The sequence below is a fragment of the Cyprinodon tularosa genome, unplaced genomic scaffold, assembly GCF_016077235.1.
Source record: "Cyprinodon tularosa strain WSP-4 unplaced genomic scaffold, ASM1607723v1 ctg497, whole genome shotgun sequence".
Lineage (NCBI taxonomy): Eukaryota > Metazoa > Chordata > Actinopteri > Cyprinodontiformes > Cyprinodontidae > Cyprinodon > Cyprinodon tularosa.
Window position 1 is genome coordinate 333178 of NW_024039226.1, and position 25701 is coordinate 358878.

The 25701-nt window shown below is 36.8% G+C and overlaps 1 protein-coding gene across 1 annotated transcript in view; it reads right to left on the reverse strand.

Annotated features, from left to right (window-relative positions):
- arhgap20 (Rho GTPase activating protein 20) overlaps positions 1–25229 on the reverse strand; it is a 113694-nt gene extending 88465 nt beyond the window's left edge. The window contains exon 1 of the mRNA XM_038302646.1: positions 24892–25229. Within this exon, the coding sequence (XP_038158574.1) occupies positions 24892–25008 (117 nt within the window). The 5' untranslated portion in view covers positions 25009–25229. The remainder of the gene's footprint in view (positions 1–24891) is intronic.
- Positions 25230–25701: the final 472 nt, after the last annotated feature.

Consider the following 25701-nt stretch of genomic DNA (forward strand, 5'->3'; position numbering starts at 1 on the left):
GCATTAGCCAAAATCCAAAAACAAAGAAATAAAAATGAACAAAGAAATAAATATCTGTAAAGCTTTTGAGAGAGGGTATTGACTTAAGAAAAATCCACATATAGGTGTCTTCCGGACAGCTAAGTTAAATACGCTAATAATTAGCATATTAGCATGAGACTGCAAACAGTAGAAAACAAGAGGGGTCTATTGCACCACTTACTGGCCAGGAGGATTAAAATTGTAGCTATCCCCTTTAATTGAAAAAGTCTGGAATTGGAAACCTTCAGATGATGTGCAATTAGATCATATAGGTGGGATGCATCTAATGATGGAGATAAATATTTGGCTAATTGTAGTACAACCAACAAAGCAACATTAGGAGATGGAAGAATGAGTAGAGATAACAGGGAGCTTTTTAAATGGGAGTTTGAACTGGTGAGGGAGAAAGTTAAATTATCCTTCAATATGAGGATGGGTAATTGATTTAAAATTCAAATTCAGTGATGAGACACAATTATATTATCCAAATCAATTATATTGTGTCTTTTTTTTATGTCTGAATTTCCAAATGAGGCTATAATACAAAAGCTTTCATTTAAAAGGTGTATGGGGATATATCATAACAGCAGCAGTGACAAAAGAGGGATGCAGGACTACCTATTTGAAGGATAATTTCTCCACAGGACGCAGGCCGCTGCTGGCTTCTATTAGATGATCATGTCAATAAAGTGTCTAAAAGCACAGCTGGAAGAAGCTTGCCCTTCTGCTCTCAGCAGGAGCTGCCAGACATGGAGGTCACAAAAGAAAGAACCAATCAATCAGGCACTTGAAGAGAAAATGGTGAGTGTGTTTATGCACACTCCAGCTGCTTCTTCCCTTTATCAGCAGGGCTGTAGGTGTGCATGTGCACGCCCAGTTTTTATGGAGTTTTGTACGTTCGCAGACGGTTGTGTGTGTGACACATCCATCAGCGCTCACATTCAAAGTGTGTGTGTGAGAGAGACGCTCTTGCTACCAGCCGAGGCTTATCAGCACGGCGGGGGTTAAAGGTGCAGAGGTCACAGCCTGCATTCCACCACAGGTCAGGATTAGCTGATCCAAAATTAAAAATCTAATTACATTGCTTATTAGATCATATTTTTATTCAAAACAACAATACTCTTCAAACACCCAATTCTAAAGCATCTCTAAATGACAATAACAAGCACTTCACACCTATTTAAAGTTTAGACTTTGGCTCTGACATGGCTCAAAAAAGTGAGCTTAAAGTCAAGGATTTATTCTCTTAAGCCTCCAGGCTTTAAACATGTTCAATATGAAATAGTATTCTTGAAATATAACCAAATTTTGATTTCAATAGATTTCAGTGACACTTTCAACTCTAAATACAATTGACACGAGGATCCAATCCCATATCTTTCCTCCAAGAGGTTGATTATTTCCTGTTTATTAGTGACTATTTCCACAATTTGGTGTTGAACTGAATGAAATGGCATATTTATAGTCCTGACCTCAACCAGCTTGACTTGGCTTGTGTTTGCTGTCCCTGTGAGAATGATAGCTTGACTTTCAAAAAAGAGATGGTAAAGGATCCCATCTCTGTTGTTAAATTACTGAACTATTAAAGTGAAATAATGTATTGTTTTTTTAAAACGTCAATCTCTTTTGTCTGCAAACATTATCAATATTAAGCCGGGCATACACTGTACGATGTTTGCAATTGTTGCACGCCGCTACAGCTCATACTGTGCAGTTTCGTTATACAGTGTGAGCTCACGGTGTCTGTCTAAAAACCACGTGGGACTCAGGTCCGCAGTGAGATGGAGCTATTCGGACGCGTCTATCTGGAAGCCAAACGAGTAGAAGTAAGGCCGATTTATGCTTCTGAAGCATAGCCTCTGCAACCGTCAAATCTGTCTCCCCCCGCACAGAGGTTCTGCTACCGTGGTCGCGCACCTAAAAAAATCCTGACTACGCGTCGGACGGTCGCAAACCCACATAGACCTAAAGCGGAAGTGACAAAAAGCAGCAGTGATTAGTCCTTCGTATGCCTTTCCGGCTGGCTGTGTGGTCGTCCTTCTCGATTTGGTGCCGGGGAGCGCCATTTTTAAAAACAACAATTACAACGGACAACCGACGAAAGGTTTCACTCCCGCCGGCGCCACCGAAGTTCTCTTGACCATCTACCGAAGTTCTCGCAAGTTCTCGAATTGGCTCCCCCTTGCGCTTTGGCGGGAAACTCCTGTGCGTCCCTAGAAGTTCCACACAGATGGTGCAGAAGCATACCAGCAAAACTGGTTCGCGACCAAACGCAAGCGACATAAGCTCTGTCGATACGCTCTCGCCTGTGTCAGACCTTTCAGACATTTCCACATCTTTTTCTGAATCCTACATTGTAGCATGGCATAGACAATTCATGTTTGCAGTTTGAAAAACACCTGCTCGCTTCTGATCATTTCCTTTGGCGTCAGCACAAATTTGACAAATAGCTAACCAATGAGTGTTTGCGTTATATGACTCATCAATTACACTAGTTTTCACTAGATGTGGATGGCGCCAATGATCTGCATTGGATGGCGCACACGACGTGAAATAAATAGTTATAAACATTAAACCGAAGCCAAGAGTAACGAGTAATGTTTGTTTTAAAAATGAAAGGAATAGAACATACAGATACTTGTATGAAAATGTAATGAGTAGAATTCAGAAGTAGGAAGAAAAATAAGTAATGGAGTATAGAAAATAAGAATCCTGGTTTGCGCAGTGAGCAAGTTGCCCACAACGGCAGACTGAATCTCAATCATGTTAGATTTCCTCAAGACCTTACGATACTGATTGCCCTTCGTTATCCCCTGTACACTACACAATGCAGAATTAGGCTGAAAGTCGGCCCGATCGCAAAATTCTCGCACGACTGGAGAATCGGCCCAAAAAGGGCAAAAAAATCGTACAGTGTATGCCCGGCTTTAGGAAAAGCTGTTAGTTTTGCAGTTTGAAGATGCTAGTTTTTATTTTTATTTTTTGCTCTCTCCATGCAGCAGGAAACGCAGCTTTTTATATTCAGTGACAATTGGCTACATGTTGACCATATCTAGGTACAGTAGACTACCATCAGGAGGATGAAGGTGGTTTTTCAGCTTTAAATAAAGCTTTAAGAAGGCAAATTAGAAAACATTTCTACAGAAATTCTTAGCAAGTACAGTATTTCTCCTGTATAGCAAGTTCTGAACAAAATATAGAAATTTAAATGAAATCTTTTTAGGTTATCCTCTCAGTCTGAAAACGATACAAATTGGGATACAGATCATTTTAGGTTTTAGATCCATAAATCTGTTAAATGTGGTATAAGTGAAAAAAAATCAGACTAAAAGACTTAGTTCAGCCTCACCTCTCTCATCCAACCCTCTGATGCTCCTCTGCTGCAAGCCATCATCATCTAGGACTATAGAGGGAAACGTTAAAATTCTCTTCCACCGGGCCCTGAGGGCTGAAGACCAAATTTATTGTTTCAATAAAACTCTACCTGTTGATTATCGACGGTGTGAGTCATTTTAGGCTGAAATTTCATTTATTCTTCGATAATAAAAGCTATAAAATATTTATTTTACAAAATTCTTATGGTTTATGTTGAAATGAGCTTCCTCTGCATGACTCAGCCTTTGAGAAGGGGGAAAACTCTGCTTTTAGTAGAGGTGCTGCTTCTCCTCACTGACAGTAGTCGGGCGTGGTGGTTTGAGCAATTGATCAGGATGCCTCACAGGCAATGGCGTAAATATCAGCAAGCAGAGACAGTAGTTGCTTATGGGCCCAACACATAGGGGCCCCATCAGTGACAATTGGTGGACCCCCTACGCAATATAGTAGACTGAGACGTCTTTTTGCAGATGTAATAGAGCAAAAAGTTACTCTTAAACACACCTGATACTGAAGTGATCAAGTGCACTGGACCGTATTTATACCGCAACACATGCCAGATTTCACCATGATGGTGAGTGAGTGAATGAGTGTATGTTTAAACTCAACACCAATAGACAGACAGTGGTACTTTTAATTACTTTGTTAAAAACTGTGTATAGTTCAATAGACGGATGGTAATAAATACACTCATATAATATGTTTCAAACTGCAATAAAGATCTTATAAAAACTGTGTATTTCAGTATTTTATTTTTTTACACTATGACTTGGAATTATGGGTAATCCAGAGCGTAGATTAAAACCATAATCGTTACGTACAATGTGTTAGCGACGATGGATACCAAAAAGAGTTACTTAAGCGGATTCCAGAATAGAAAAAAGCAAAGAAGAGCTGCTGGAAGAACGGAAAAAAAATAAAATAAACACGTTCTTTCAAAGAACCGAAGAGGGAGAGGTGGACGTTGCTGCTAGAGTGACTGAAGATTGAAACCAGGAGATGAATGGAGAGCGTGGCTGAGGAGGGGAGCTGTAAAGCTCAAGGTAGCTCCATGATTTGTTGTGCTAACATCAGACATCCCAAGTCTCCCGGAAGTTCCAGGATGCCCACAAGTCGGATACATTTTCTCGGATTTTAGAATATGCAAGGTGGTGTTTGCATCTGCAGATTAGAACTACCTGAACCTGAGCTACAGTTAAAACGTGATAGAAACAATAGGAGCTCACTCTGGAAGCGTTCTTACTCTTGTTCTCCTACTAATCATTTCAAATTCACTTGCTTTAATAAAATAATACTTAGAATTAAACTACTTTTGCAGTGTTCTAGTAAGAAAAGGTTACTTTGAGATACTTAGCCTTAAAATGTTAATTTTCTAATCTTGTTTAACACCTACATCTATACCACTATTACAACTAAGCTGCTAACAACAAGTTGTATACATTATAAAACAAGATAATGACATGTTAAAGTTAAAAAGATGCCATATTTGAGTTGAGGGATACTTCTTTTAAGCATCACAGGCTTATTATTCAATATACAGTATAAGCTAGAGTTTTATGTCTTGCTTTAAGATTTTTTTTTTTTATCTTGTAAAATTTTTGTATTTCTAGCAAAGCTCATTTTTACTTGCTCTAGTGATAGAATTCTCACTTTGCTATATATTTTTCCCAGTGCACCGTAAACAGTGTCCATCTAACCAAATCTTACAATCTCAGAACACACCAAAAAGTCTTTCTCATCTGCCTTTGAGATTAATATACTAACCAATAGATCATTCTGTTGGAATATCAAACTTCTTTTCAGAAGATGTGTCAAAAAAAAGGTAAAATAATAATCTATCTATCTATCTATCTATCTATCTATCTATCTATCTATCTATCTATCTATCTATCTATCTATCTATCTATCTATCTATCTATCTATCTATCTATCTATCTATCTATCTATCTATCTATCTATCTATATTTTATCAACAATAAGTCTTACTAAGTGCAGCTATCTTACAGCACTGGAAGATTATTGAAAGTGTTTTGGAGTAGAACCTATCAAAGCGAGATCAAAAACTTTTTAGATAGATCTAAGATCTTGGATAGATGGACACCTTTTTGCGGTTTAAAAAGTTTTTTTTCCCTTAAGAGTAGCAAAAACTATTGGAAAAATGATAACTAACAACAGCCATTTTCAAAGAAACCACCACTTTGAACAAGGAAGATAAATAATCCCTATTAAAATGTAGATTATTCTTGTATTTGGTAAGGAAATACCACACCGTCAAACAAACAAAAGCTACTGTCATTCAGGGTGAATTGTTTGACAGCCCTGTGTGGGCAGGGTGAGGAAAGCTGTTTGGAGAGCAAAACTCCCTTTTTTACATCTTCCCCTCATGGTTTTACTTACTCTGGAAAAACAGCCAAGGCCTGGTCTGGATTTTATTAAGAGGCACCTACATGTGTGTGTGGTTGAGTGCGCATGTCGTAATGAGAGTGGATGTTGCATCTTGGTTACACAGCACCCAGAAATAAACCAGGATCTGAACCAAAACTGCACAGTGGAACGTATCTTTTTTTTTTTTGTACTCATTTCTGGTCACATATAACCCCCCTTAGTTAAAGAACACACGTGCACACTATATGTCATTGCACACAAACCCACTAATCACATCCTAATCACACAAATCCAGCGTCACAAACTATTGACTTACTTATCGACTCCTCTTCCGTTCTTCCTCTCAGGGGAAATATTTTCAGTCAGGTTAAAAGGTTACGGGGTGCTCCTGAATGAAGTGATTGTTTTTTTTTTTGTTTTTTTTTTCTTTTTTTTTTTCTGAGCATCCATTCATGTGACCTGTCAAAACATAATGGCGTAGAAATATGCAGTGGAGTGCTGAATGTAGATAGGATGTTTGGCCTGATTCCCCGAAACACATCTGGGAAAACCTAATAACCTCTCGCTCTAAGGTAAATGTTTGAGTCTGAAACTTTAAACATACAACACACTTTTGTCAATAAAGGTGAAGTTATTGAGAATTTAAATGTCTTTTTAAAAGTATTGTTCAAAAATTCCAGCTTAAAACACCTTGACCCCTTTCCCACTACGATGCTTAACCGCCAACACAGAACAGTATTAATAATCGACTGCAAACTAATGAAAATACTGTATCGCCAAAATTAGAAAACTCCATACAGCAAAAAGTAAATGGGTCTTTGTATGCATACCTTTTTCTAATAATTAAAAAGGTGTGTCTTAAAATTGTAACAACTGCATAAATAAAAGGTAGCTTTGAAAAGACTTTAAAAGGAAGTTTACATTTTCAGTATTGCATGATTCTACATTTTAAGATAATTTTCTATGTTTGTGAAATGAACAAAACCCAAATATCTACTTAAAAGAAAAACATAATATATCTTCATTTTTCACCCTGCAAATTTTGGCAACAGATCTTTTTCAGGAGCTAAAACGTTTGTGTTTTTAGAATCAGGAATGTCTTGCAGCTTCTTGCCAAATCACGGGGAGCTGTTTATTCAATCTCACTGACTTTTAAATGAATGAACTGAAAGGAAGTTAATACATTATTTTAGTATCAGCTTACTAGTAAAAATAAAGTACATATTCACAGGTGCAATTAAACTAAGATTTATAAACATACTATGTGGGGGAAAAAACAGCTTAAAATCGAAGCAGATGATAAAATTTCTCAATTAGATCATCAATCCAAGAGTCTGTGCATCTCACACCATGGCTAAGAAACAACAATGGTACAGCAATAACTTACAAAACCATCCATCCATCTATTTTCCATCCCGCTTTATGCCAGCTGGGGTCGCGAGGGGTGCTGGTGCCTATCTCCAGCTGTCTACGGACGAGAGGCGGGGTACACCCTGGACAGGTCGCCAGTCCATCGCAGGGCAACACAGAGAGAAACAGGACAAACCATTCATGCACACACTCACACCTAAGGAGAATTTAAAGGAAGCCAATTAAGCTAACAGTCATGTTTTTGGACTGTGGGAGGAATTACTACCCACTGCATCCCTTTGCAGCCTACATTACAAACAAACTAAAATACAATTTTATCCTGCAGATGATCGCCCTGATATTGTTTAACTATGGCCAGATTAAGATGTTTGTCACCCTGCAGATATGACAGGGAAATGTCTGACTTGTGATGTGCTTACTGTAGGAGAAGGGACCTTCATGCAGGTTGAAAACATCAGTGCAGCGAGCGGTGAAAGCAAGCCTACAGAGTTGACAAAGAGTCCTGCATAGGTGTTGATACGTCTTCAGAAAAACTAATCCAAAGTCCAGTTGCCTTCCAATTTAATTCTGTTTTGTGAAACTCAGTTAAGCTTTTTAATTAACCCATAGCTGATCAAAGAACTGCTAAAGCTTTGTAAGTTTTAAATTAATATTTTCTGCTTGGAAGGTAGCAGACCTTTAGGGACTGAAAAGCTCATATCTTGTATGTGAGCTCTCTCTTTTGAAATGAATAAGATAACATATTTATACAATTGAATAATGCTGACTCAGAAGACAGCTGGGAGGTGATTGACAATCACACAAGAAAAGACTGAGAACCAGCAGTGAGATTAAAATTGAATCAGAGGCAAGTCTGATCCTCTTACCAGTTTCAAATGATTATTTTTGCTTTCAGAAACTTTAACTTCAAGCTGTTTTTTTCTGTACTTCTGCACAAACTAATCTGGCATATCCATAAAAATTAAGATTAAACCACTTTGATGGTGATCTTCCTGGCAGGACTATAAAAAATGCTTCCTACTTTACATGTTAAAAACTGCACTTTGACCTTAGGTCAGAATTTTTCAAATGTATATTATGTATAAAGCTTTATGTTTGAGTTGCAGGAAACTACAAAAACAAAGGCCCTTATAATAATATATATAAGTTAGATCTATTGCATTTCTTCCTCTAATTTTAAAGAATTTAGATTACTTCATGCAAACAAATTAACAATAAAAATTAAAACAAATCAAACCAAATTACACTAGATTTCTTAACACTGAGTAGATATTAAACAATATCTTTATTACTTAAAAGTCGGTGCTTCCTTTAAAAAAGTGAAATCCAAGCTTTCAGCTTCAACAACAGCTACATTTCTGAAAAAAAGATGCTGAGATAACAAGATCGTTATCAGTCGGAAAGGTGGCTGTTGGTCCTGAATTAGACCCAAACAGCACGGTGTTAATGCTTCACCCTCTGCTGCATTTCCCACACACCTGCAAATACAAATAGGTCTAACAGCCCATGCAGGGCCTTAAAGATGAATTAAAAGATATGAAGAATCAATGGTCTTGGTGGCACAAGAAACTTTTCCTTTCAGCTGCCGTATGAGTCACTGTTTTATTTCATGCACCCCTTTTTGTGTTTATGAGAAATAATTTCCCAGGAAAAGCATTCAAGCTGGCAAACGTTTGCAACAGATAACGACACAAGTTCAGCTGTCATTATATTATTTCACCTGCTTAAAGGGAGAAGGCATTCAGCAGTGGTTTGTTGATACGTTCTCAGCCTTCCTTTGTAAGTTAAAACATTGTGACCGGTGCTGCCCTTTAGATGCAAAGTCCTCAACATAAAGGTGATTTAAAGGGCATTGCTTTCATTTCTGGCACTAAGAAACAAATTATGAAATACAGCTATTTACTGCGGTACCAGAAATGTTGATGTTTGGACGCAATATTTTTGCGTTTCAAATTGCTACATTACTCTGAGGACATAAACTCAATGTTCTTTGAACCGGGCTTCTTCATACATGTTACTGGTTTTTCTTTAGAAATGTATTCATTTTCTTATGGGTCAAGTTAGTCATTCCAAATTTATATTATTATCTGACAGTTATTATTAACCGCAAACTTCAATCAATTGTGATGCATAATCTTTTCCCATGCAAAACGACTGATTATTGCAGGTTACCTCGGCTGAATTTAAATGCTACAGCAAACACTGGGATGTAAAGTTCTGTAATGGTATGGATGAAATAAGGGGTAATGATTTGTTGAAGGCAACTGCACAGAAAAACTAATGGACATGTCGTTGTGTTTCCTGACAAGAGTCCCTAAGAGAACAAATGATACACTCCCACACACATTTAAAAACAGATGTGAGCTTTCAGAGAATCCATTAAAGCCTTTGTTGCCATAGCAGAGCGCCTGCTACCTAAGAAGAGAAAAAGTTTTATCACTTAATGAGCCTGGATCTAAAATTAGACCCAAGCTATCCTGTTATCTTCCTCCCTCACTTTCAGTTTTCTGAGCAGTTCTCTGTGTTTGAAAAAAGTCTTTGGTATATGATTTACCAACTTTGTTAAACTACCCTTGAATATTTGAAACTCTCACAGAGTACTCAACAACCTGTAGTTTTTGATTCTGATTTTGCGTTTGTTCCAGTGTTAGCGCTTGTTAATTTAGTAAACAGGGGATCTCAGCCGATCACATTTGTTTGTTTCAACAGATATCTCATGTATAACGGCTCATGAAAACTTTGAGGCAGCAGTTCAGTGTGGTATCATCTAAATTTAAACCAGTGAAACACAGTGCAAATAAAACTATGATAAATCGATCAATATGCATTTTTTTTTATCGATAATCTTTTTTTCTATATCGCCCAGCCCTACTCTGATGCACCTCTCCAAAATTGTAGGTGGCTGCAGACAGTGGAGGCAGGAGGCATCCGATTGCTCAAATATATAACCTGTTTCCTGTTTGGTACCTTACCGGTTTGTTTTGTTTTTATGACCGCCATTGTGGAAAACAACTCGGTAAGTTGGACCACCTAGGAGAGCGAGGTGCGCAAGAACCCTGGGACCCTTTTTCCACGTGGATCCCCGCTCTTTTTTGTCCTCATGTCCCTCCGCTGTCGCACAACAGCCGTATCTAGACCCACAGCTAGTTCGGGATTGTCCCTCTTGCGTTGTGGCATGGAATAACAGTGCAGACAACGCCCCAATATTGGGCATAAATCAAAAATAACTGCGACAAGCTCCCTGCGATACACTGCTGTGGGTGGATAAGCAGCCCTTTAGGCTAACATGTTCAACTTTTGGTGGATTCATTTTAAAACTTAAAAAAATGTTTTATTCAAAATAACTATTTATTTTGAATCAGATTGGGGGGAAAAAACAGAAATATTAATGCATATGGGAACAGCAATTATCTCTTTAGACATGCTTTAATTAACTAGCATTTCCAACATTACTAAAAGACACTTATTGGTAATATTCTATGTGTAGATTGTACCCAAAGAGCATATATGATACTTTGGAGATTTAATATATTTTTTATCATAGTTTTTGTTTATATTCAGTTGCTTATGTTTATATTTTAAGATCTCCAGACTCCAGACAATTCAGCAAAACCTGCAAGAGTATTGCAAGTATCTTTTTAGTGTTATCTGTTGTCATTTCTGCTGCAGTTTTCTTGCAAATGCTATCGTGTTTCTCAGAATCTTTCCTGCCAGACAAACAATTAACCAGAAGATTTATCTTCAGCGGCAAGCTCTAACCATTAACCACGACTCATATCTGCAGCCGCAGATGTCTGCCCGGCTACAGCTGCGAGTTTCATTGAAACGATGACATTTTGATGCGCGGGAATCAGTCTTGTAAAAAGTGTCTGCTGGACAAGATTGTGTCTCTGATGGTTAACAATACATCTGGTTTCATCAAAAAAAGAGGCATGAGACAGCATCAAGACAGGAAGCTGCAGAAAACATGAGTCTCATCTGCACGTCCTGAAGTTTCAAGATAGCTTTGACCGAGAGTAAACCCTACAGAATAATTAAAAACTATACCTCAGAAAGGATATTGAAATAAATTATGATGACTGGTTATTATTTTGAACCTTGTTTTTTCCTCTCTAATCCATCTCAGAGATTTCCTCCTCAATAATAATAAGATTTCCAGATGAATCATTCTCCCTCCTCCTTTTACTTTTTTCTCTTTTTTTCTTTTTTTTTGCTGTTGTGATCCAATATGCCTAAATTTATTTTTCCCTCTGTTGCCTCTTAAAGGGATAGCTCTAATTATATGTAACGTGGATATGGTCAGTAATATAACTCATTTCTGCAGCAAAAAGATGAAAAATAACTCTAAGATTGAAGCAAAATACCAGAAAACGTCAGAGCAGTAGAATTAAGAGCTAAATGGTCGGTGGCAGTGGTTGGTTGGCCATAGGGAGAGGATCCAGGCTGGTGGTCTCTTTTTTTTTGTTGTTTACCATGCAGTGTATACTGTAGCAAACAAGCTGGGAAAGATTAAAAACGTCCGTGAAATTTGAAAGAAGGAAAGAAACATTATACACTGCATAATTTATTTTTGTGACACCAATCTGTGTGTGCAGTAAACAGTCTAAGCAAGCAGGGAGACCGGCGTGCAGCGTTTAAACCTCACACCCGCTCGCTTAATATGTGTCTGTTCAACTCTGTCAAACTTTTTTCCACCAGCTGTCCTTCGGCTCCAATCCTTTCCTCGATTCCTTCTCTGCACACACCTGGCCAAGCAGATCAGTTTCATCCAATCAAATTACTTCTTGTAAACACTGCATTCAGATGGATGAAAACAACCAATCAGAATCAGTAAATGAAAATACTGCACCTAAGGTTACAGACATTACAAAACTGAACAGTTTGATTAAAGAACGACATCAAACTAATCAAGTGAACACTGAAATGTTCTATATTATTATATATCAATATAGGGCAGACTGCAGCGTGTCATCCGGTCTGCAGAGAAGGTGATTGGCTGCACTCTTCCATCTCTCCAGGATCTGTACGCCTCCAGGACTCTGAGGCATGCAGGGAAGATTATGGCTGATCCCTCACACCTCAGCCACAAACCATGTTAGTCACTTCCCTCTGGCAGGACGCTGCGGTCCGTCAGGACCAAAAATTCATGCCACAAGAACAGTTTCTTCCCATCCGCTACCAGCCTTATCAACAAGGCCCAGAGACCCCCGTAACACTGACACTGCCTCTCACCCTCCCTCATTCAGGATCTACGAGCTACACCAACGTAGCATCTCCAGACCTCCTGTGTTACATTAACGCACAGCCTACTGTGTATATAGCATATAGCTATGTACATGTATTATATATTGCGTATAGTTATATTGTATGTTTATATTGTATATAGCTATAGATAGATATAGCTATAGATTCTGTATTCTCTCTCTCTCTCTCTCTCTCTCTCTCTCTATATATATATATATATATATATATATATATATATATATATATATAGAGAGAGAGAGAGAGAGAGAGAGAGAGAGAGAGAGAGAGAGAGAGAGAGAGAATACAGAATCTATAGCTATATACAATTGACCTGGTGTTGATTGTGCAGACAATATATATATATATATATATATATATATATATATATATATATATATATATATATAGTCTGCAAACAATCAACACCAAGTCAAATTCCATTTTTATATGCTTTAACAATATAATCTGAACTATCCTTTTGATGTTTTTTTAGTGTTTGGTCAGTTTTTCAGAACAAATCCAGGACTTCAGATTTATTTATTATTGTTTTTCAGTTGTTTGATTGTCATCTAAGCTCAAAGCACAACAAAGTAAACACATTCTACTTTGCTTTCCCAAAAATAGTATTTGTGAGATGCTGCTTAAAGCAGTTTTACTGTAAATTTTAACTTTTCAATGGAAGTGGCACAATGTTTATTTTTACCAAGACTGATAGATAAATTACCTCAAAACGTCTTAATGAGTTTGCATTTATCAAACAAGCTAATCAAAGGGCTGAGTGTGCGTCAACTCTCCATTTCTCATAATGCATAATGTGTCATTTTGCCCCTTTGCTCTCACATACCACCTAATAAGCAAACCACACAGTCATTGCATTCTAAATTTTACAGTACATCAATGTACTATCTGTACACCACAAATGCTTCAGCTAAAAGCTAAAGATAGCTATCACTGACGTTCAGAGCTGTTTCTGAAAGCGAAAATGGCCCGATTGATGATGATGCTGTTTTCCGGAGGTAAATTCAAGAAGTAGATAGAGATAGCAATTTCTAGTGCAATTCAAGTGCATCTGTCGGGTGTGTTAATAGCCCATTACAATCATCTATTACATCAAGACTAAAAGACATAAGTTTTTATTGCTATATTCATTTCAGTCCAGGTTGCAGTAATGGCAGTAGAGGGAGCCACCTCTCACCCAGCAGGTGTAAAAGTTCCTAAATGGGGGGGTGGACTATTTAAACGTTATCCGCATTCTATTGTACGTCTTTCCTACTTTTTTTTTTTCCAATTCTTTTGTTTCCTTTCCTTCCAGCTGTCTCTCCACCACACTTTTTATTTCCCTTTTCTGCTCGGCTCCTCCTAATACCCCCGAACTCAGGAATGCCAAATCAAAGGGACATAATCCTCCCTTCCATCTTACAGCCAATACCTTCTACCGCCACACTGAAGCCTTACACTTCATGATCTGCTGTGTCATGAAAACTTTCTGAAGCCAAGTCAAGGGAATGCAAGCTGACACTGAATCCTTTGCCCTTTCGGTTCCCGGTGAAGCAAAGCTCTGAGGAGGACATGTAAAGAGGCCACATTAAGGCCACCCATAAGCCGACAGAAATTCCAACAAAAACCATACCAGTTGATTGTGAAAAGATCCATGTGAGAACAGCTTAAACTGACGGGTCCCTGTTTGATCAAAGCTCCCAGCGACCACCGAGATGGAGCCGGCACAAACAGCAAAACAATAAAGCTGCAGATTTTAAAAGAAAAAAAAAAGCAATTCTTGCCAGAGTTTAAACAGGACGAAGTTTAAAAAAAAATCTGAAGTCCTGAAGGAAAGCCCTATGTCATAAATGACAATTACGCCAGCAGCATTAAGAATGCCGTGTCTTGTTCGGTAACCAAACAAACATGTCTGACATCTCTTAAACAAGTCTTTAGGTTAACCAAACAAGAATTGCTTTGGCTCATCCAAAAATGCAGTAAAACATTTATAAGCAGGTCTTTGCCAGGTCTGCAGTAGAAATTGAAGTCAGCTGTAAGGCTTGCTTTCTAAGTGCCAATCCCTTTATTAGTTCCTTTTTAAAGGTCAGATTCTGACACTTGAATGTTTTTGCTCCCCTCAAGTTTCAGGTCTTCAGAGACTCGAGTCCTCAGCATGTTCAGTCTTCCAGCTCAAGTCCAGGTAAACTCTAAAGTCTTTTTTTGTTGTTGTTTTGAGTGACCTCTGCACCCTGAAATGGATGACTCAGGCTGTGTCCACACATTTATTTTTATTTCTCTCAGTACATATTCACAAATGGAAGTCCCTTCTGGCTAAATAATAAGCACAATGATGCACATTTTCCAAATTCTTTAAACCTAAAACCAAGCAAACTTTTATATAAAGGTCAATAAGAGATAAATAATTGTTACATTTATTAAATGAACAACAATCCTGGATCTGTTCTTTCAGTTCAATTTGCATGTTTTCTGAGCCATAACAAGGCTTTCTGGGCTACTCTATAAGGCTTAGAACTCTTAGAACACTAATCCAGACATTTTGAATTGAAAAAGCTTCCTAGATTAGAAGGGAAACATCTTCAAACCTGGAAAACAAGGTTTCAAGTCCAGTGATTTGTTGTTCTTTTTGTACTTTTTTAGAATGACTATGACCTTGATGACTAAGAATCTTCACAATCATACAACAATCCTGGTTTTCAGTTTTAAAAGATCGAAGAACTCTTTTTTGTATTCGTGAATCAGTACTTTGCAACAATTCCTGATGGAAGTAACCTAAAGTTTGTTTCTGAAGGATTTTTACATCTAAACAAAGAATCTGATGTAAGTTTCTTTTTAATATTCTTATCTCAGTTTGCTGGGATTTAGAATGTCTGCGGAAATATTTAAAGTCTAGGCACTAATTCTCAATGCATTTATATCTGAACAGAGCCATTTTAAAACATGAGTAGAGTTTAGAATACTTATTTTAATCTATACATCACTGTTTTCCTTAGCAACAAGCTACATTACATACATGCTCACAGTGAATCAACCGACCCGACCTCTCAGGTCTTTTGGCTCTAATCTACTCTGCATAGCCAAAACCAATCATATACAAGCAGCTTTTAGGTCTTATGCTTGTTATTAATAAATTCCCAGAAAACGTATTTGTTTCTAGTGGCCTTTGACTGCGTCACCAAAACATTATGGGGTCCAACTCCCGTTCACTTTTTTAATCAAATATTTTACTATTACTTTGTTATAATTATGTCATTGATTTCACTATTCATTTTTATTTATTTAAAATTATTCATAATCACTAATTATTTAATCATCTCTATGGAGAGGTGGGTAGTAACTAGTTACATTTACTTAGTTACATCTATCTGATGTGATCTGGATTTTGAAAGGTGATTCTTCTTGCTGATTTTAGTATTTTTTAATTATGTTATTTATTTGTGTTTTCAATCCTTTTTTTGCCTTTGCACTACAAACATTAAATCAGCTGCTATGATCAGCAATTACTCAGTACATTAGCAGCAATTCAATTAAAGATGTTTTTAACTCTTACTTGTGTGACTCCTTGGTTGATTATGTTCTACTTTTACTTAAGTAAAAAGTATTAAAGTAGTTCTATAGCCACCTTTGCCTTTATGCCACTACCATTGCAATGAATACTTTTATTTATTCTCTCTATTTTTATTTTTATGTACACCATTTTTAATGGTCTTGCTGCTAAATTGTGTCACAGAAATACACTTACCGGTACCTAGCTCTGCCTTACATAAACACCACATAACGAGTTGTCCATCTAGGCTAAAAAATCTTTAATAGGATTTTTAAACATTGTATTTTTTAATAGTTAGTTTCTTCTCCCCGACTCCAGTCGGGTTTAGGTGGGTGATATCTATTGCCAGTTTACTTTAAAGGCCAAAAATGGGCATTAATAGCCCAACTCTGCTTTAAATTACAGCTTTATCATTCAAACCTTCTGCTATTTCTTCAAGATGCTGTTTGTTCATTCTGATTCTTTGACCCACATCTGACTTCTCAAAACAACAGTATACATTTAATAAAATAAATCACATGCTGGAAGATTTTTTTTTTACTATCTTTCAAAAACATTTGGGCAAGATTTTTTTAGCAGCATTTTAGTCAAGCTGTATACTTGAGCTGAAACTTTTAACCGTAATATATGTAATAAATAAAATATTAAAATAATTCTCAAGTAAACTTGAGTATACAGACACGTCTTTGGCTGAGAGAGCAACCCGCTCAGAGATGTAATTATGCCACAATTGTTACAAAAGTATAAATGCTTTGCCCTGATGATGAAAAAGCTTTTTTGTCTGTAAATATACTCTACAAACACCTCTTCAAGTTGCATAGTTTTAACTGCCCCTGGTTCTAAATGTTCTATAAAATCTTTTTTAAGCACCTTTTCCTATCTATCTTTATCAATAAAAACAAAAGAAAAAAGAATCAACAGATGAATCGATTAGAAAAATAATTTCAAATGCAAGAAAATGTTGCTGGCCACGCAAATGCCTATCATATAAAAATATATTAACCCTAATATAAGGCATTAAAGTTGTGCCCTGCCTAACCAAAGTGTTTCTAATCCCTTTTTTGCTTATCAGTACAACATAAAAAGGTAGGAACTCTTCTGTTAGGCACGGCATGTTTACACGTTAGGATCTACTTCTCCACTAAGGATGAAAAAATGAGATATATTCTCACCTTCCTTCATATTAGTCGCAGCAGCAGGTCTTACCTCATGAAGATTTGAGTCTCACCACCAAAGAATGTAAGCTGATCTTTTGGTTTCTCAATTTGTTTCGGCCTCCAGAGGACTTTGGTGGGATTCTTCCTCAAACACAAACAGGTTGAGGATATAATATTCCCAGTCTCCCTTTAATATTTCATGCACGCACACCTGGGCTACAATATTTGCGTGTGCTCTTGATGACATAATCATTTTGATTTGGTACATTGAATAAGCATGACTAAATGTCCGAAACCCTGCAACTGCATAAAACTGAAACAAAACTGCCGTTTGAACTAAAAATGAATGCATTTCCAATACAAATCTAGAGCCATAATAGAACCAAAGTCTTACTTCTCTGTTGAAAACTCAAATGGGAACACATAGATAAAAGTAAACATGCATATGACTTCATATACATGAATTTCATCTGTACTTTCATACAGTATGAGCGACAAACCCTGTGAACTCACTCGCAAGACTGAACACAGTGATTGAAGCTGAGAGGCCTCCTTGTGTATGTAAAGTACAATACATTCCTAAATGTATAGCATACTTGGATTTGTTATTACTTAGGCTACAATAATGATCGACCTGAAGGAGTCACGAGATGACTTTAATGACACGCTTAACTCCATGGCTTCTGATCCTGGTGCGGCTCTATGTGTGTATTTGTGCGAACACGGGGACGGCTGTATAATTGATATAGGAGCAGACATATGCCTCATGGTATCTGTGTGATGTGTTGAACACAAACATACCTTCATTCTCTCACTGACCTCTGACTCATGCAGCGGTCCTTCTCTGCTCTCTGCCACTGCAAGCTCAGCTGTGTTGTTTTAAAGCTTATCGAAAACCTAATTCACTTCCCTCTTCTGAGACTTTCAAATACTTTAATCTAAAAAAAAGATTCTAACTACATAATCAAGAATTCACCGATTCACCGACTCACAAGAGTCCAGAGAGCTTTCAAAACCAGAACCAGACCTAAACCAAGATGTTTTGTGATATTTCAGTCTGCCTTGTATTTTCTGAATTTGAATCATCAAAAGTAGGAGCCAAAACAAAAAGTTTACATAACATTCAAAGCTGTTTTTAGCCCAAGAAAATTAATTAAGGCTAATGTTAGTCTAGCACCTCATTAAAGATCATCCTGAACAAAAAAAACCTCAGCAGAGTGAAAACCTTTAGTTTGAATGTGAGCCAAGGTAGACAATTTAGAAAGAAATCTAGAATAAAATATAAATCTAATAATTTAATCTAATAATAATTTAACTTTATTGATCTCACATTGGAGAAATTTATCTCTGCATTTAACCCATCCTCTTGGGGAGCAGTGGGCTGCCGTTGTGGGAAGCCCGGGGAGCAGTGTGGGGGTTAAGGGTCTTGCTCAGAGAGCCAGAGTGGGAGTCTGTGGGAGTGGGGCTCGAACTCAGAACCTCTAATTCTAAGCTCTATGCCCTAAACACTAGGCCGCCACTCCACCACGAGTATTTTCATAACAGTACAGAATGGTTCTAAATATTTAAGGGTTGATATTTAAAACTGTTAAGGTCCCTTAAACATTAAGAATTATCTATAAATGCAGATTACAGTTTTCCTCAGTAAAGGCCAATTACTAATAAATAAAATGTATTATTCTTGAATAAGTTATTTAAGATGTGTAATTATTGATCACATTTTGTAAGTCACTATTATGTCCGAATAAGCAAAAAAGAAAAACTAAAATTTTTAGGTTAAAGTGTTAAACTCCAAGTTTTATAATAGTTTACAAGTTATATGTATAATAGTTATAGTTTACAAGTTTAAGCAAGTAAGTGAAGCAGTCTCCTCACTTGTTTTGTAATGTTTACCAGTCTGTACACTAATGCTAAGGGTTAGCATTAGCAAAAATTAACTTATAATTGGAGAAAAAAAGCAGCTAACTCTGCTAAGCTTTCAAGCACCCTTGTTTTCTAAAACTTTGTCACTACCTGATCCGTCCCAGAAGCACCATCCGTTCTGCGCATGCGCCATCAGCTCATTTGCGCATCCAGACATCATACATCCGGGTCATCCTCGATTTTGTTGAAAATACTTAAATGAGGTTTTCCCGTCCCAAAAATCGTAAACGTACTAAAATATAATGTGTTAAAGCTTAATAATGTATTTCGTGAGAAAATAAATGCCTTAAAATCCTTTCTGTTTTATCACTCGTCTCTGCCTGATCTGCACTGGAAATAGGATCCTACGCCACTTTTGGTGGCTAACTTTTTCAGCTTGGGATATGAATATAAATCTAGTCTTTTTGAGTTTTATGTTTTCTTTTTGTGATAACATTATGGTGTATATAGTGCGTAATCTAAAGAAAAATACAACTAAAATGCACATAAACATGATTTAATCATATTTTGCTGGACTGCTCTGAGCATGTCCCTTGATGACATCAAGGAAGCTGTTTAGTGAAGAAAATGTAAAAAGCATCAAAATTGTCTCACAAAAGTCATAAAACATTTTTTTAAAGATTTCCATTAGCCGTCTTAAGTGAGTTAAGGATAGAAATAAGTAGTTTTAGTACCATAATTACATTATTTATGGACACCCGGATGTATATACTTGATACTGTATGTTTTTTATGTACCTGTCATTACATTTCATGTTTCTCTGTTTCTTATGTAACTTTACTGCCTCTTGGCCAGAACTCCTTTAAAAAAGAGATTTTTAATCTCAATGGGATTTTTTCACTGCTTAAATAAAGGTTAAATGAAAATAAAAAAAACTTAAAAAATAAAAATATCTGTTCGTGCATGCGCAGGGCGGATCATGCATCTGGGACGGATCGGGTAGTGACAAGCACCATTGACCAATTTTTGACCCTCATTTTTTCTTTTCTTTTTTTTTTTTTGCTTGAATGTGAGAAACGTTAACGCTGAGAAGAAGTCATGTTTAGGCCCCATCACAAAGCTTTCTATTGCTGGACCCTTCCAGCAATAGAAAGCTTTGTTATAATTATTTCTAAAACAAAACAAAAAAAACAAAAGAAAACAAATATATATATTATAGTTTATATACTTATCAGTAAAATGTATACTTCCATTCTGCACAACATTAGATACTTTATGAAGTATTACTTCAAAAAAATATCACTTTGATGAAAACGTTATGACCTTAAACTCCCTTTTTGAAGCAGAGAGTATTTCACTCTTTTACAACAAGGCTTCAACAATCCTGCAGAAAATGTAAAAACATCATACTTCCTATTGTCAAAAAAAAGAGGAAAAAAACACTTTATTGCTTATTATGTGCTACCCCTGACAGCTGCAATAGTGGTGCATTGGCAGTTTGACTACTGCTGGTATTCATACTATTATACTACTAAAAATGTAAGGACAAATGGGTCAAACATTGAAAATCTAAATACAAAGCTGGTTTGTCTGTTTCCTAAACACAAATTTTAATACATTTAAGTTCACTTAGTAAATCAAAGAAGACTCCAGAGTTTAAAGTTTAATGTAATAAAAATGGACAGAACTCCCTTCAGTCTCTCAGAAACATCCCCCCAAAAAACTTTAAAATAAATCATTTGTGTTTTGACAGATGAATGTTAAGGTTAAATTTTGACCTACAAAGCTTCAATTTAAAACTCCAGTACTGTGGTGTTAAAGCATTACAGCTCACTACTTTATTCTACTTATTATCTACTATCTTTCACTAGGGCTGATAAACATCACATTCTCCAAAGGCATGGATAGTTAGGAACTCCACTGAACATCAACCAATTTACAAACAAATTATGATTTCTCAAATTTTCATTGTGACAACTTTTTAAAAGGTGTCATTTTTAACCTAATAACAGATCCCTATGGTGCGGGTCTGAGATCATTAAAACAGATCAGACCTGAGAGAACAGGGTCCAGTCCTCCCCTGTAAAAACAGTTTGAACATCTGGCAACATGGCCCAGCTCCACTCTCTCCAATCTCTTGCAAATCTCTTTTGGTCTGCTGGATTTAACTGAAGCACAGAGAAGTGGTAGTAATAAAGACTGAACTTATTCGTCTGAACACTGCCTATATTAGGTACCCTTTATTGAATTGAGGAGATCTGTATCAGCATAAAAACACACACCGTGAGTCCAACATTATGAAACAAAGCGCTTTTTGATAAGATTTCCAACATGCTTCCTTAATGGCATGGTGCGTTCATTTTTTTCCTGCTTTATTAAGTGTGTTGTAAGTTATGTTTGGATAGGAAGGTGCAAGCTAAACAAAATGTGTTTTTATACTGTGACTATTAGAGCTATGAAATACTTTGGAATTCAAATGCATATTAGGCTACTTGTAAAACAAATGTAAAGAACTGCAAATGTAAAAAACAGCCTCAGAAATAGGCTTTCTGTATTCCTGTTATATATGAACACACACACACACACTCACATATATATTCAATTTTTAGCTGGTTTTCTGAAATGTTCCTAAAAAACTTTCGCTCTAATTGTTTAACTATCGATACAAGATGTCTGTAACAGTCTTACTGAATGCTCAAAGATCCTGTTCAGTGAATGCCTCATGTCTCCTTAAAGATTCTTCCTTTTTTATTAGTTACCACCATGAGTCATTTTGACTTTTAACCCCCTAAGTTAATGTAAACAAACTTCTGGTAAGGAAACTGTATGGAGCCCTGTTATAGTTTAGATGCTGCAATAGAGATTCGGATTTAGGAGGTGCTGGTTTTTTAACCATTTTGTTCTTTTCCAGTTATGATAGTCTTCTAAAGAAAAAAGAAAAGACTTGCATGTCACAGCAGTCTGAAAATGCATAATTTTCATCATTCAAGATAAGACAAGAAGTTCTGCATTCTATTAAGTCTTTCTTTTAATTATTAAGTCCTTTTTTTTTACAGTATTTTCTGTGTTTTACACACAGTGTTTTATTCCTGCTTTCAGAAAGAAATGGGTAAAGTAGCCAGAAATTGCACTAAAGTAAAGTTAATACTAAATCAATATATTCTTAATGAGGAAAAAAAAGTAGTTAATCGAAGAAATTATTTAAATAAGAGTATCAAAGTATCTGGTAAAAAGAATATTATTGGGTAAATTAATATAATGTTTCATTTATATTTAAAAATGATGCAATCAGACAAATATATAAAATAAGCAACATGTAAACATGAATAAATTGGATGTATATGAAATATGCAGGAAATTAAAGTATTTTCCATAAAAAAGAGCTACATTTATTCACCTCTCAATTAAATTCAGTCTATTTTTACAGCTCCAATTCACAACACATGTCATCTCAAGGCGCTTTACAACCACATCATACAATCAAAGTCATATATTTAAAGTTTTCTATCTAAGCAAAAACAGTTGATTGCATTGACTCATTGACTTGAAAGCAATCCCTCACACCAAGCATGCTTGTAGCGACAGTAGACAGGAAAACTCCATTTTAACAGGAAGAAACCTCCAGAACCAGGCTTAATATGGCCATCTGCAGAGGCTGACTGGGGTTCAAGGAGACAGACATAGACATACAAAAAGAAGCAGAGATACAAAAGGCAACTGTCAACCAGCTCCAGTGGCGGCCCCACCCAGGAAACACACAGCCAGGCAGATGAGCTCTATTGAGTTAAAATGAATTCTGTCTTCTCTGGTCACCTATGCTGTGCTGATGAAGCTTTAAAGAGTCAAACTCTGGCAGATTCTGAAGATGTGACTTTAATTTATCAAACCTTAAATCTACATTGAGGAAGCTTTACTCTGCTCAGCTCTAGCAACACAGAACATTGGATTCATTTTAGAAAGGGACCAAATGTTATCTGTGTCTGAATCAAACTTCCAGTTGACAAAGTTACACTTAGAACATTTGTATAACCACAAAATCAAAAACATTTCAGAAAGAAGAAATACTTTTCCAAGTTGAATTTCCAAAATGTATTAAACCAATCCTCAATGCCAGCAATGTATACGTAAATGTTAGAACAGGGTAAAAACAAAGGGCCCAGAGATATTGTTTCTGTATGTGAACCTTAATGACTCAGCTTATCATTTGCATATCATGCTTTGTCCTGTAATTTAAAAATTATGTATACAAGAAATACAGGCATTAACACTGTACCCTCTTTAAGATATTGAGTTGTTTTTATTTGAGGACATATAAAACAAGGATCATTCCCAAGGGTTTAAAGGTACTTCAGCGAGTAACATTGGTACCTTGGAGCGAGGAAGTCCTTGGTTTTTATCATGGCCTGGGTTTTTTTTACATACCGTACATTTCCCCATTGTGGGACAAAAAAGGCATTTTTACACCAAAATGGTCTGTTCTTACTCAGGCTCATGACGGAATAAACAAGCAAAATAAATAAAGTTTGTTTGAAAAGGGTTGGCACAAGAAAGTCTTATCTCTATAACTTCTAAAGTACGACCTCTGAAACAATATTTTTTTAACAAAAAGGACATAAAATGTGAGTTTTTGTTCATAATACAAATTATGTTTGCCCCAAAACTAAAACCAAATTTTTCTTCAGGCATGGTGAGTATGAAAAGGTTTTTTTCAGCCATAATACTCTTAGAAGTTTGTAGTTGTTCAGCTAATGACAAATTTCTCTAAGAACAAAAGTTTCCTAGACATACATTTTGGGTATTTGGTCAACACTTAAGTTATGGCCAATATAGGTCCAAGCAACAGGGCAATAACCCAGAACACACAGTCTTAAAATGAATGCATTCATGTTGTCATTGTAAAGGTCCAAACACATTAATAACCAAGGTTGAGATTTTACAAACAATTCACCAGCAAAATGTCGCCCAGCTCACTTCACAGCATCATCAAACAGGAGCAGCCTTTATCTGCTCGTGGGTTGCTGTTGTATGATGAACTCAACATGATTTAATTTTGCTTAGCGAGCCACAGAGCTGTGTTTATTGTCGAAAGTGAAACATTGGTGTCGGTGCAGGTCTCCCTGGATCCACCAGATCCTCCAGAGACCCTCTCAGTTCATCCAGTACCACCACCTGCTCCAAGAGCCAGGGTTGGAAATAGTTTACCTTCAGTGGTACTTTGATCTGCCGAGTACTCAGTATAGGAACAGTTTTTTTTTTCAGTTTTTATTCAAACTCTTAATGGATCATCCTCCATTAAGAGTTTGAATAAAAAAGTTTTGTCTCTGCTGCCTTCCTTCACTTTATGTCACATCCAGATCCTGTCCCTGATTTGTTAAGGCAAATCAAATAAAAAGTAGATTTTATGAACTCACGCAAAAGTCTCCTTTTTTCTTTAAAGTTTTGCTTTTCTCTATTCTTTCAATTTTCACTATTCATATTGATGTAAACACCTCACATCTTCCATGATTTATTCACTTCTAATTACTTTTACAAAGCAATACCATGTAAATCCTTCACTTCATTCAAGCAACATAAGACACCACCTGGACTGAAGACAACACCAATGAATTCACAACTGAAGCCATCTTATGAAAAGTAGTTCTTTAACAGAAACTAGTAGTGAGACAAACTCCTATTGTAAATGGTGGATTTGCAGGCTTGTAAACCATGGGGTGTATTTAGTTTTTTATGCTGGCTGTCCATTTTAAATATTTTTTCTATTCCCTAAATATTGGAAGTGAGCAATCTATTTTATTTTTGCTATCTGAGATTAGGTTCAAATAATACTTTGTTTTCAAAACCACTTGTTGATTCCCTTAGGAAAATCCTAACAGAGAACAATTGGTCTTAAACCTTAAGGTTATCAAATGTAAGACTGGAAACTTGACTTACTTTAAGGCTGTGAAACTCCACGCAGCTCCCAGCTCTGCTCCTGGCGCTGTCCTTATGCTCGTCCTCCATCCCTACTAATATCTCCAAGTCAGAGAACCTTCGTCCCCCTGCTAGCATAGTGGGATTGAGCTGACAGCCTGAACCAGCCAAACTGACATCTGCTCAGTCTGAGTCCTGCACCCCTGCTTCCCCCTCTTGTTTATCGACTTCTCCTCTTGAGTCGGGCCTCAGATTGCCCTTCCTCTACACCTGTGGTTATGTAGATCTTTGAGGAAAAGCTAGGAGATGTATTTAATTTATAGGCTATTCACCAACAAACGAGGACAACAGATGTTTTTAGATGTTTTTCTCTTAGCCTCTCAGCCTCTGCCTGGCCGGCAGGGGTTTTGGTCCTGTCCAGTCGGTCATCCACACCCCTCCCACTGCCCATTTATTTCATACCCAGACAAATCTGTCTGGTCTGATTGGCTAGTCAGGTGGAAAGGGGCAAACAGAGGGAGGGTCTGTGAAGGGAATCAGAGGAGGGGGGCAAATGAGGCATGAAGTTCATGAGTAGGGTGACAGCATCATCTAAACTGTCCCAGAGGGGGATTTGACAAAGGATTTGGGCTAATCTTAGGCATTTTGTTTGTGTTATAGTAAAATTTGTTTCACCTGATATCAAGCAAAGTCAGGAAGGAGAAATAGTTATTAGATTTCCTCTCAGGCCTTTCTTTCAGAAATAAAGAAACTTAAAAAAGACACTAGAATAAAGCAAGGAGAGAGGAAAAAACACAAAACCACAAGACACTGAGAGACAGTGCTAGACTC